Source organism: Sapajus apella, unplaced genomic scaffold (assembly GCF_009761245.1).
Source record: "Sapajus apella isolate SASKATOON/1434 unplaced genomic scaffold, GSC_monkey_1.0 scaffold95, whole genome shotgun sequence".
Classification (NCBI taxonomy): Eukaryota; Metazoa; Chordata; class Mammalia; order Primates; family Cebidae; genus Sapajus; species Sapajus apella.
In genome coordinates this window covers 4,752,497-4,766,132 of record NW_022437035.1, presented here as the reverse complement: position 1 = coordinate 4,766,132, position 13,636 = coordinate 4,752,497, and the positions used below count along the sequence as shown (strand labels likewise).

General features: G+C 38.1%; 1 protein-coding gene across 3 annotated transcripts in view; it reads left to right on the top strand.

Moving 5' to 3' along the window:
- Positions 1-13,636, top strand: part of TTC28 (tetratricopeptide repeat domain 28) — a 669,357-nt gene that overhangs the window by 361,883 nt on the left and 293,838 nt on the right. For all 3 annotated transcript variants that reach the window (XM_032256524.1, XM_032256522.1, XM_032256525.1), the window contains 2 exons: positions 6,287-6,559; positions 7,813-7,943. In XM_032256524.1, coding sequence (XP_032112415.1) covers positions 6,287-6,559; positions 7,813-7,943 — 404 coding nt within the window. The remainder of the gene's footprint in view (positions 1-6,286; positions 6,560-7,812; positions 7,944-13,636) is intronic.

Below are 13,636 nucleotides of genomic sequence, written 5' to 3'. Positions count from 1 at the left end.
TGTAATTGACAAAATTTCTCATCATTTGCTGCCTACCTTTTTAGCCATTGTTTATTTTAGTCTCCTGCAACTTCCTAAGTTTTGCCATTGTTGCATAGCTGTGCAGTTTGAGTCACTTTACATATACATCTGATCTGTTAATGTCAGTTGTTTTTGTTTCGTAATTTTTATTTTTATTTTTATTTTAAAGGCTAGTCAAGTGAAGCAGTGCGAGTGGAGAAGGATAAGTCTGTAACTGGTTTTGATCAGTTAGTTGTAACTGCTATTGCACTCAGACCAGCTTGTTTTGTAATCCTTAAATGCAAGAGAAAACTCTCTGGTCCAGGTGCTTCTATAAGCAGACAAAACTCTCATGACCTGCACAGTGTTCCTGTGGTTTGGTCTTTGTGGAAGTTTTAAGATTTTTTTTTTTTTTTTAAGGCAGGACCAATCTATATTAATATACCCTTTCCCCCATATAAATACATTATATTTTTCCACGTTGAAACTCATTTGATTTTTTATTATTGTTGCCAACATTTCTAAATGAATTAAATCTGTTTTAGTTTCACTCATGCACGCAAATCAGATATCAGCTAAACCTTTTCTCCTGTGGATATTACTTATTTTATATGATGTATTTCTCTTAAATCATTAATGAAAATATAAATATAAATTGATATTTTCTTTTACATGACTTCTCAAGTAATCATTTTACCATATTCTATTTCTTTTTTTGATAACGTTTCAGCAATTTCAGTTTATTGTATGTTAAAAACATTTAAGCAAATTTGGATGTTGTAGCATACTATTAATGCCAAAAGTGGATTTAATAATGTAATTACTAAATGAGATTGAGTTTACCTTTATTTGTTCCTCTAAAGATGCTAGGGGTGCTTCTTGCTGGGGACCTTTTGTGTATATTGTCTTTCTTCCTGTTAATTCTGCAATCTAAAGACTGTTACATTTGTGGGCTATCACCTGTTGTGGTGTTTCTGCCAGCTCCTGGGGACCCAGGGAAGCTGATTTTTTGAAGTGCTGATGGAAAATGCCTGTTAAATGTATAAGCTTTTCTTGCAGGGTCAAGTTGGGGCTCACCTTTTATTTGCCTAATTGTCTACCCTAGTGGGCTCATTCCCTCTGATTCTCTTTTAGGTGGGAGTCTCTTTTCACAGGAGGCTTCCTTCTGAAGTGTTATATTAAAAACACAGGCTTTTCCCCCCAAAAAGATTGGAATCTAATTCCAGCACTGCCATTTGCTAGTCCATTGGCTGAGAAAGGTTGCTTCCCTTCTCTATACTTCAGTGTGTTTCCGTAGAGGGAAATTATAATATCCATCTCCTAATGTTGTTTTGAAAGTCAGGAACTGGCATCTAATGGCAGGCCTCTGCAGTGTGATGCCATTCTTACTGAGGAGTGAAAGCAGCAGCAGTACTAATTGCTCTTATGTTTAGGGCAAGTGTAGTGGTGTGGATGTGGAATGAACACTGCATAGTACATAAGTTCCTCTTTATGAGCACTCACTGGAGAAGTTTCTCTCAGGCCTTAGTATAGAAGACCTTGCCTCTCTTTCCTTCTTATATCCAGATATTCTCAACTTAAACTTCCTGCAGTTCCTAGAACACACTATGGTTTCTCATATCTCCAATTTCTATTCAGGTGCCACTTCCTATGGGAAGCCTTCCCAGACCTACCCTAATAGAGTTAATAACACCTTTCTCTTTTGGGGTCCCATGGCACATTTTACCACTTCTAAGAATTCTGGATTTAAAGTTGTATTATTATTATTATTATTATCATTATTATTATTGAGACAGGCCCTCACTCTGCCATCTAGACCAGAGTGCAGTGGCATGGTCATGGCTCACTGTAGCCTCAACCTTCCCAGGCTAAGGTGATCCTCCCACCTTAGCCTCCTCAGTAGCTAGCTGGGACTACACATCTGTGCCACTACACCCAGCTAATTTTTGTATTTTTTTATAGAGGTGGGGTTTCACCATGTTGCCCAGGCTGGCCTTGAACTCTTGGGCCATTGGCCTTGACTTCCAAAGTGCTGGGATTACAGGTATGAGCACCATGCCTGGCCTCATTATTTTATATATTACTAAGAAAGAAAAAAACTACTGACTATTATGATGACACAATTCTCTCTGAGCATGTGACTTTTTATTTTATGTATATACTGAAAGAGCTTTTTTTAGGCCTATTTCTATATAAAAGTGACACGCCATTGCATAGCACTGAATATCTCTTAGTTGAGTATGAGTTTGTTTATTATTAGCTTCTGCTACATTCCTACAAGCTCATCAAGTGTTAGGAAATATTATTTTGTTCATCTTAAATTTTTAAAGGCTTTGCATTTTAAAAACCCTTGATAGTTGTTGAACTGATGTTGCAAAGGGCTTTATGCTCTTGTGGAATTGGTTTGACATTGCCTATTTCATGTATTATCCATAAACTCTAGAAAGAAAAACGTCTTAATAGCTATAGACTGCCAAAACTCTGTTTCACCTAGCCTGATACAATCTCAAAATTAGTCCCTTTGCCAATAGCCCAAGTTTACTCTAAAATGGGAATTAGAATAATAGAGCTGGAAATAATTGTAGCGATCACCTATATGTTTAGAAAACTTACCTTACCACTTGTATTCATCAAAAGCATATACAGCTGCCATCTCGAGCTTTTGATTGTGGGTGTGGACCAATGAGACATAATTAGAGCCCAAGCTGAGAAATTTGATATTAAAAAATTTAAAAATTTGGTTGGGCACGGTGGCTCATGCCTATAATCCTAACACTTTGGGAGGCTGAGGTGGGCAGATCACAATGTCAGGAGTTCAAGAACAGCCTGGCTAATATGGTGAAACCCCGTCTCTACTAAAAATGCAAAAATTAACCGGGCGAGGTGGCGTGTATCTGTAGTCCCAGCTACTTGGGAGGCTGAGGCAGGAGAATCACTTGAACCTGGGAGGCGGAGGTTGCAGTGAGCTGAAATTGTGCTACTGCACTCCAGCCTGGGTGGCAGAGTGAGACTCCCGTCTCAAAAAAAAAAAAATTTTTTTTTTAAATTTGTATACAGTGAAATGGACTTTTGTGTGTATATATCTGTACATGTAGACATTCATATATACATGAATAGATTTGTGTAACAATCACCACAGTTACAACCTATGCATTGACGAAGTGAGAGACTGAGGCTATGTGACTTTGAAATACAGGTGTCTGTATGTATTTTGCTCAGTGTTTTCCTCATTATTTCACGTCAATTTCCTTCCCTACAAATATTCGTTGATCAGTTCAAGCTGGCCTGCTCAGCAGGCCTTGTCATTTCATGTATCTGTCTTCTCTTGACACTTTTGTTAGGACAGATCTGCATAAAATGCCTTCTACTCTCAGAAAATAACAAAGACTTGGCTAAGCCCTACTCTTTCTTCAGGAGATCAAGTTCTGCTTCCATGAAGCTTTCCAGTTGCTCTTGATAATCATTCCCTTTTCCAAACTCTTATAGCATGTTTTGTATATTAGCCTTATACTGATCTTTGCATTATAATTTATCTTTTGAAGTGTATTTCCTATATACTGAAAAAGGAAATTTCATCTTCTTCTCTTTCATCATTTCATTTTCATCTAGTGAAAATTTGTACAATTAAAGATTTCTTTCTCTTTAGGGAATCCTCTAGATATTTCTTACTGTGGCAATGTTCACTCCTCTTTCTACCACTGTTGTTGTATAATTTCAGAGGCTCAATTAGATGATTATTTCTCTAACTTAACTGGGGGTGCTATGGGAAGAACCGTCACTAAGTAAAGCATAATATCTTTGCTAGCCACCATTCAATTTGGGCTGACAGTTTCTGAACACTCTTCCCTCTGTTTAGAATTCTCCATCATACACTTCCGCTTCTGCTGTCTATAATAAAAGCTGAAAACATCATATCCCAATTTTCCCATTCTCCCTAGCAGCTGGGACTCCATCCTTGAATCAGAGGCTAAAGGTTCAAAGAAGAAAGGATAACACAGAATTTGTTCTGGTGGTAGAGGTGGCAATGGTGACACCCATTTTCTAAGGGTGGCATTCAGTGAGGTGGTGTGGGGAGGAGCATTGTAAGCTGTGGTGTCCTGTGTTTGGTTGCAGTGGTTAAGTTGCCTTCAACAGGCAGCTTTTGTGGTATGATTTTGACTGTGGGTTTGGAGGCCTGGTTTTCCACCTTTCCCAGTTGTCACTCAGTGTGTTTCTTTTCTGCTTACAAGCAGCCAAGATTGGTTTCTGTCACTAGCAACTAATAATCTTGCTTCGTGCAATATCATAGAACATGGGCTTAGAGCCCTACAGTGTGTTCTAATCTTGGCCCTGTCCCAAGCTTTCTGACTTTGGGTAAATCACCTAAATATTCAGATTCTTCATTTTTAAGAGAGCATATTTTTAAAATCTTTTCAACTCTAAAGTTCTATTATTTTTGTTTCTACTAATTGGCCACTGGGATGCTGATGTGATCAACATCAACTGCCAAACTCATCAGCGGACACCACCAAAATTCTGCTCACGGTATTTCATTATGGTATTGTTCTTTTGTATTCTAGCAATTCCTGGGTTCCTGTGCCTGTACTTAACCCCATTGGTTAGCTAGTGTTTACCAGTACTCCGCACAGCTTGAATCTTGACAGGTGTAAAAATGTTCTTTGTTCTCTGTTAGTGATCTGATTGAAGGAAAAAAATGCTTTAGGCACCAGCAGGTTTCCAGGTTTCAAGGTTTCTGTGGCAATGTTGATTCAGATGAGAGCTTTTTAGTGGAGAGTTTAGATTCAAAGTCATAAATTGTAAGAATTACATTTTAATGCAGTACTGTTGGCTAGGAGATTCAAGATTTAAAGAGACCAACCCTTTTATAGTGTTTTTTTTTTTTTTTTAAAAAAACATGTGCATAGTGGAAAAACTAATGTGAAATAGTTTTTCAGGAAAACTAATAATAAATGCTTTATAAGTGCAATCTCATTGTAGGGCTATAGTTAATACCTCTGCAGTTGTCTTTAAAGGAAAAAAGGAGAATTGGGAGAAGGAGCTTGGAGGTTATTTACATTCAAACTTAGCTTCAAATGGGAAAAAAATCTCCTATGGCTTACTTACCCCTATCTATGTCCTTTTAATACCATATGAAAATAAAATGAAACCAACATTAATTTTATCTTCCATCTTACCTCAATAAATTCAGATGATTTCTTTGTGGTTTCATTTATGACCACAACAAAAATCGATAATATTTTTTTTTAGTTGGGGGCTACAGGTCTCAGAAGCAGCAGTGGATACTGGGTTACCAGTGAGAATGACAAGGGTTTTGTTGGGAGAGCTTCTTTTATTGCATCTTCTAGGAAAAAATGTGAACTGGGTTTATTAATCTGTAATTCAGATTCAAGTTTACCAGGCTGGACATGGTAATTCACACCTGTAATCTTAGCACTTTGGGAGGCCTAGGCGGGAAGATCGCTTGAGCCGAGGAATTTGACACCAGCCTGAGCAATGTAATGAGACCTCATCTCTCCAAAAAAAGTTTGAAAATTAGCCATGCACGATGGTGTGTGCTTGTGGTCTCAGCTACTTTGGGAGGTGGAGGTGGAAGGATTTACTTGAGTCTAGAAGGTTGAGCCTGCAGTGAGCCAAGATTATGCCACTGTACTCCAGCCTGGGTGACAGAGCAAGACCTGTTACAAACAAACCTGTATCAAATGCCAGACATGTTAGAGACTTTCCCTTGTGTCCATGACGAGTTTTCTGAGTACCCACATTGTGCCACTTGCTGTGGAGTAACAAAAGACAGTCCTATAGCAGTCTTTAGATTTAGCTGGAAAAATATTTTAAAAATTAATACATGGAGAACAATTTTAAAATAGTTAATGACCAAACTGTGCAGTACTATTAAAATGAAGCAGAAGTTTGGATACGCAGATTAATGTATGCCAGAGGACCTGGGAATATTCCTGGTACAAGTGGGACTTGAGGGATGTGCCTGTAATATTTTGAGGGGGGAACTATTCAGGGAAGGTGGTGCATCATGATCACAAAGACCAAAAGAAAGGATAAGACATGTAATGCAAGAGTGAGGAGAAGGAAAATACAGACTGGGGTTTGTGATACTAGTCAGATGAGTTAAGTGGACAGTTAGGATGGTGCTAGAATAAAGGTTGAGGAGTTTATACGTGAAATAAGCCACAAAAGGTATGATAAACATTTGTTTCTAGAGCACATTAGAAAAGATTGCTTTTGTATCATCCTACATTCTCCTGTTAATGTTGCTGTTGTTGTTGATTTTCAGACTCCCTCGAGCCCACTTATCAGCAGCTTCAGAAAATGAAACTGGACAAGAGTCCCTTTGTGGTCGTGTCTGTGGTTGGTCAGGAACTCCTGACAGCTGGCCATCATGGGGCCTCTGTGGTTGTCTTAGAAGCCGCACTGAAGATTGGCACCTGCAGCCTCAAACTGAGAGGTTCTGTTTTCTCTGCCCTGAGCAGTGCTTACTGGTCTCTTGGAAATACAGAGAAGAGCACTGGATATATGCAGCAGGACTTGGATGTAGCCAAGACCTTAGGTAGAGTGATGCTTCTTTTTTCTATTTCAGTGCAAAAAGGGAAGAAAGAAAGCTGAGTAACCTGACATGAATGAAAACAACATATGTAATAAAAAGTGATGGCCAGGCATGGTTGCTCACACCTGTAATCCCGGTGCTTTGGTAGGATTGCCTAAGGCCAGGAATTTGAGACCAGCCTGGGCAACATAGTGAGACCCTCTTTATTTAAAAAAAAAAAAAAAAAGCTGGGTGTGGTTGCATGTACCTGTGTCTTAGCTACTCTGGAAGCTGAGGTGGGAAGACTGCATGAGCCCAAGCATGCAAGGTTACACTTAGCTCTGATCACACTACTGCACTCCAGTCTGGGCAACAAAGCAAGACACCCTGTCTCTTAAAAATAAAAAATTTAAAAAAAAAGTAAGTGCCTCTAGAACATTCTCTATTTTAGAGTATTAAAGTCTTTACAGCTTTCTCATATAACAAGGTGCCAACACTCCTAAAAGGCTAAGAGATGTGGATTAATATACTCATTGCCCTCTTCAGAGATTTGAGCTTACAAAACATGTCAAATTATAGCATTGGTGGGTGAGTTTTTCATCTTAATTTTAATTCTTTCCTCCATTGGGATGCATCATTGTTTTGTTGAAGGAGAGAGTGTAATATAGTGTGTGTATTATGGAGTCTGACTACTGGGTTTAGAAGCCTTGCTCTGTCGCCTACTAGCTTTGTGACTTGGGGCAAGTTTCTTAATCTCTCTGTGACCCAGTTTTCTCATTTGTAAAATAAGTATGGCTTATGATTATGGTGGTCATTATGGTGATTATTCAAGGACTTATAGGATTACAGTAAGGGAAAGGATATGGTGAATCTACCGCCAGCATACTTGTAAAGATACTTCCTTATAGGTTTGGAGTCAAATGACTGAACCAACAAGCTGATGGTGGTTTAGAATCAAAGGTCGTTAGCAGAGCAATGAGGAGACTAAAATAGCAGCTAGTTTGTGTTAAGGTCTTTTGTTTCAAGATATCTAAGTCCCTGTCTGCAGTTGTATATTATGACAATAATAGCAGTCGTTACCCAGAGATTTAAATTCTAGGACAATAACTCCCTACATAGTGTCTTGTGGAAGAAACAAATACTTTTCTAAAAGAAGATAAGTGAAATCTTAGCTAATAAATCTGTGGCTCTTAAATTAAGATGACCATTATATATTATAAATAACATTGTAACTTAGAAAATTTTTATCTTTTTTTTTTTCCCTCATTTCAATCCAGGTGACCAGACAGGAGAATGCCGAGCTCATGGGAATCTGGGCTCTGCATTCTTCTCCAAAGGAAATTACCGGGAGGCTCTCACTAACCACAGGCATCAGTTGGTACTCGCCATGAAACTCAAAGATCGAGAGGTAGGAAGTTCATCTGCAGACCAAAAACGTTTATTCTCTCTCTTTTTTTTTTTTTTTGGAAACAGGGAGCTCTATTTTCTTTTTCTTTCTTTCTTTTTTTTTTTTTTAACTACTCTTTCAGGTATCTTAAAATATTACTTTGAGAAAAAGTATTACTTGAGAATTATTGATTCTGTCTTTCATCAACAATTGAGTGTTGGGTATCAATCAAGCATAGTCCTTGGATATATAGAAATAGATCAGACCTTGTTCTCGACCTCAGGATCTAACAGCTTTGTCAGATGCATCATTCTTATCTTCAAATGTGCATAAATTTATGTAAAAGTAGAAAAAAGCTATATTATTATAGCATACTCATTAATTGTAAAAAGCAAACATTGTGGGGTTTTTTTAAGATCAAATATTATTACTGCAACCTGTTTACATTGATGTTTTGGTGGATTTTTAACTCAGAAGCATACTAAGTTTGATATCTGAATCATAGTGGTAAAGAAGTATCATCCTAGTCTTTATTAAAGAGATGAACTATAGTATGCTCAAAGAGTTAATATTCAGTAGATGTAACATGATTAGAGAATGTCTGCAAAGTGGAAAGAAGGTGAGGTTTGGCATCAGATATACCAAGATTTAAATCCCAGCTGTAGTCCTTCATGGTTGTGGAATCTTGGGAGTAGTTATAACTTAACTTTTCTTTTTCTCCCCTGTTTTCTTATTCAGGAAATGATGATTATTCTATTTATTCCAAACACAGTTGTGGTAGGATTATAAATAATATATGTAAAGTGCCCAGCATGGTGCCAGGATTTCCATAATGGCATTTCCACAAAGGAATTCCATAAATGATAGCTTTTATTATAATATTATTAATAGGGAAGAGAAGGTTAATAGCAGAGGCAACAATAAGTTTATAAATCATTCTATGTGTTGAGAAATATGTTTAGTTATGTTTACATCTAAGAATTCTATGGCACATTATAAAGATTAATTATATTGTTTAAATGATCCAGCAACTTCATGTTTCAGGAACATGGCCAGGCACTAGGAGGGAATTGAAGAAGCAAAGAAAAGCCTTTGAAAGCCGCCAAAACAGACTATTGAAGGGTCACGGACGTTTGGCAATTTTATTCTCTAAGTTAACTGAACACTTTTCTTATTGCCCAATTAACTCCAACATTACAAACAATTCTTATAAGCCAGATGATCTGATTCTTTGATGTTCAGGGAGTGAAATGGGAGATCAGACTTCTAGAGACAGATATATACTAATGGCATTATGAAGTGAGAACCAGGCTTAAGAAATAAAACACATAGTTGTCCAGACAGGCCCATTTAGTGAAGGGACAAATTGCTATAAATATGTCAAGAGTTGACCGGGTGTGGTGGCTCACAGCTGTAATCCCAGCACTTTGGGAGGCCGGGGCAGGTAGATCACAAGATCAGGAGTTCAAGAGCAGCCTGGCCAACATGGGGAAACCCTGTCTCTACTTAAAATACAAAACTTCGCCAGGTGTGGTGGTGGTTGCCTGTAATCTCAGCTACTAGGGAGGCTGAGGCAGGAGAATTGCTTCACCTGGGGAGGCGGAAGTTGCAGTGAGCCAACATCGTGCAACTGCATTCAAGCCTAGGCAACAGAGCAAGACTCTATCTCGGAAAAAAAATAAGTCAAGAACTACATTTATACTGTTTTTTCCTAACCTTCAAGCCGTATATGTTAGTCCAATTACTAGATAGGGTGGAAAGACTTTTAAATGGGTAATATCATAGATGTAAAAGAGAAAGAATGAATTTTTTCTGCCTTCCCTCTTCTCAATAGTATAATTTATATCATCTGTGTTCTCTTTGTTTTATAACCTCTGCTGTACAATATGTTGTTAAGAAGTCATTGAACTATGGCCGGATGCGCCGGCTCACACCTGTAATCCCAGCACTTTGGGAGGCCGAGGCGGGCAGATCATGAGGTCAGGAGTTTAAGACCAGACTGGCCAACATGATGAAACCCCATCTCTACTAAAAAGTACAAAAATTAGGCCGGGTGTGGTGGCTCAAGCCTGTAATCCCAGCACTTTGGGAGGCCGAGGCGAGTGGATCACGAGGTCAAGAGATCGAGACCATCCTGGTCAACATGGTGAAACCCCGTCTCTACTAAAAATATAAAAAATTAGCTGGGCATGGTGGTGCGTGCCTGTAATCCCAGCTACTCAGGAGGCTGAGGCAGGAGAATTGCCTGAACCCAGGAGGCGGAGGTTGTGGTGAGCCGAGATCGCGCCTTTGCACTCCAGCCTGGGTAACAAGAGTGAAACTCCATCTCAAAAAAAAAAAGTACAAAAATTATCTGGGCATGGTGGCTTGTGCCTGTAATTCCAGCTACTTGGGAGGCTGAGGTAGGAGAATTGCTTGAACTAGGACCCAGGAGGTGGAGGTTGCAGTGAGCCGAGGTCTTGCCACTGCACTCCAGCCTGAGCTACAGAGCGAGACTCCATCTAAAAAAAAAAAAAAAAAAAAAAAAAAATCATTGAATTATGAGGATGGAAGGGACCCTGAGGTAATACTGGCACCAATTCCTTCCCCAAACCTACCTATCTTAGATTTGCCACGTATCACAGTTGCTTCTCAGCCCTTCCAAAGTTGATCTTTGCATAGTCGCTACTACAGCAGTTCACAAGACTGCCTACTGGGATATTATTCTCTTTATGTGTAAGTAAGAGACTCCAGGGTTAATTTAAGATTCCCACTGAGGGGAATTTATTTTTTACCTTCTGTGAGGATAGAATATCCAGCTACCACATTCCTTTTCTTAGCTTAATAATATTCTCATCAAAGTTTCTGATTATTAATAATCTTAACACCCTCTTCTGGCCATTCCCTTTTCATAGTGGCCCACTTGGGTTGTCAGCCATAGCTCAACTATTGCAGAGGCCTCCTGAGTTGTTCCTCCTGTTTAGCCCATGCTCCTGGTTGATGTTGCTCAAGCATGTTTATCTGATTCCTTGACTGACCTTAGGAATTTCCCTTTTTTTCTCACTGTGTTTCTTCTGTTATGTTTGCCTCTGGAATTACAAAGTACCATTTCATTTTCATGAGAAATTAATGGATTTTTCTTAGTTTTTTATGCATAAATTTATTTCCTGTATCTGATACATAGTAAGCATTCAGTAATTCTTCTTTTTAACTTTGCGTTGCAGGGAGAGAACATTTCAGGTTTAATCTTGAAGCAAATTTTAAGTATACAATATGATATTATTAACTATAGCTTCCTGGTATACATTAGATATCTAGATCTTATTTATCCTGCATAGGTAAAACTGTATACCCTTTAACCAACATCTCCCCATTGCTCTCCCTCAGCCCCCACTACCACGACCATTCTGTCTATGCTCTGCTTCTATGAATTCGGCCTTTTTAGACTCCATATATAAGTGAGATCATGCAGTAATTTTCTTTCTGTGTCTGGCCTATTTCACTTAACATGATATTCTCCAAGTTCATCCATCTTGTTGCAAATGACAGGATTTCCTTCTTCTTTAAGGCTAAATAACATTCCGTTGTATGTGTCTGTGTGTATAAGCCATAATTTCTTTACACTTTGATTTCTTGATAGATACTTAGGTTGTTACTGTATCTTGGTTATTGTGAATAATGCTTTGGTGAACACGGGCATTTCTCTAATTTTTAAGGTTGTTTTTGAGTGTTGCTTCTTACCTGCCCATGTTTTACTGGAAATCTTTATTCCTATATTCCTGAAACCAGCCACCAATTGTTAAGACTGGAGTTAATATTGGTTTAGAATTTAAAGGAATGTACAAAATATCTAAAGGGAACTATTTCAGTAATATGTATTTTATCTAGGTTCAGAGTTTTAGTTGGCCATTCTAGATTTAATTCAGTTAAGTGTGAAGTCTTCTCATAAAGCACCTAATACTGCACTTAGGGTTCAAGGTCTAGGTAGTATGGTATAGGGTTATAAGAGACTTACCTTCTCTTTGAGGCAAGCTTTAATACATGAAAATGTTAGGACATTGTTTCAGCAATAAATGATGAATGTTCTCTTAATCACTGCTGAAATTCTGGAATTCTAGAGGAGCAGAGACTGGTATAAACTTGAGGAAGCTTTGTGAACAGGTGAAACTTGGAATGTGATCCTAAACTGTGGTTAATGTATCAGTCATGTTTTGCTGAGTGATAAGAGAGTTCATGGCTTTAGCAACGATCAAATATTCACCACAATTCTATTCAGTATAGTCACAGAATCTTGTTTTTTAATAAAGTTAATATAGCGTTGGGTACAGTGGCTCATGCCTGTAATCTCAGCACTTTGGGAGCCCAAGGTGGGCAGATTACTTGAGCCTAGGAATTTGAGACCAGCCTGGGCAGTATAGTGAAACCTCATCTTTGCAAAAAGGAAAAAAAAAAAAAATTAGCTGGGTATGGTGGTACATGCCTGTAGTCCCAGCTACTCAGGAGGTTGAGGTGAGAGGATTGCTTGAACTTGGCAAGCCAAGGTTGCAGTGGGCTAAGTTCACACCACTGTACTCTAGTCTGGGCAACAGACAGCAACCCTGTCTCCAAAAAAAGAAAAGTTAATATTTATTAGTTTTATCTAATTATATAACAATTACATGAAAATAACTGCATGAAATAACTACATGAAAATAAGCTTACCATACTGTTAATATTTTTGGTATACTCTTTTAGTCATATATGTAATTATAATTGTTTATATTTATTTAAACCAAAATGGAAATCCTCATGTATTGCAGTTTTATAACTGTTTGCACTTATATAACACATGTCTTCATTTTATTAAGTGTTCCACTGAAATTCTTATGGCTTTCTCATCATTTATTTCATCTATTTCCCTACTGTTACATATTTAGGTTGTTTCAAAATTTTGTTATTATAAAATCTGGAAAAATGTCTTTGTATGTAAATCTTTAAACACATCTCTTATTTCATTTACTTAAATTATTAGAAGTGGGTCGGTTTGGAATAAACATAGTAAGCCTTCTTATACTTATTACTAAGTGCTCCCAGGGAATGCTGCATCTCTTTCAGGCCTACCAGCAGTGTATCCAAGGTTTCATTTCTCTGCACTGGCCAATACTAGGCATTAATATTAAAACCAAAAAATCAATTGAATAGGTTAAGAGAAAAGTAATATCTTATTGTTTTAATTTGCATTTCTTTGATCGCTACTTGGGTTGACTGTTTTTTTAAATTTCTTTTTTAAAGAACTTTATCCTTTGTTTTTAAAATAAAGAACTGCTGGGCGCTGTGGCTCACGCCTGTAATCCCAGCACTTTGGGAGGCCGAGGCGGGTGGATTACAAGGTCAAGAGATTGAGACCATCCTGGCCAACATGGTGAAACCACATCTCTACTAAAAAAGTACAAAAATTAGCTGGTCGTGGTGGCACGCGCCTGTAGTCCCCCCTACTTGGGAGGCTGAGGCAGGAGAATTGGTTGAATCCAGGAGGCGGAGGTTGCAGTGAGACAAGATTGCGTCACTGTACTCTAGCCTGGCGCCTGGTGACAGAGCAAGACTCTGTCTCAAAATAAATAAATAAATAAATAAATAAATAAATAAAATAAAGAATTTTAATACTCAGTTTATTTTCTTCTATAGTGGTATTGGTTATTTTGTATTGGTCTGATTCTGGGCATTGCTGTATCTGAGCTGTTGGACACTTTGTGTTC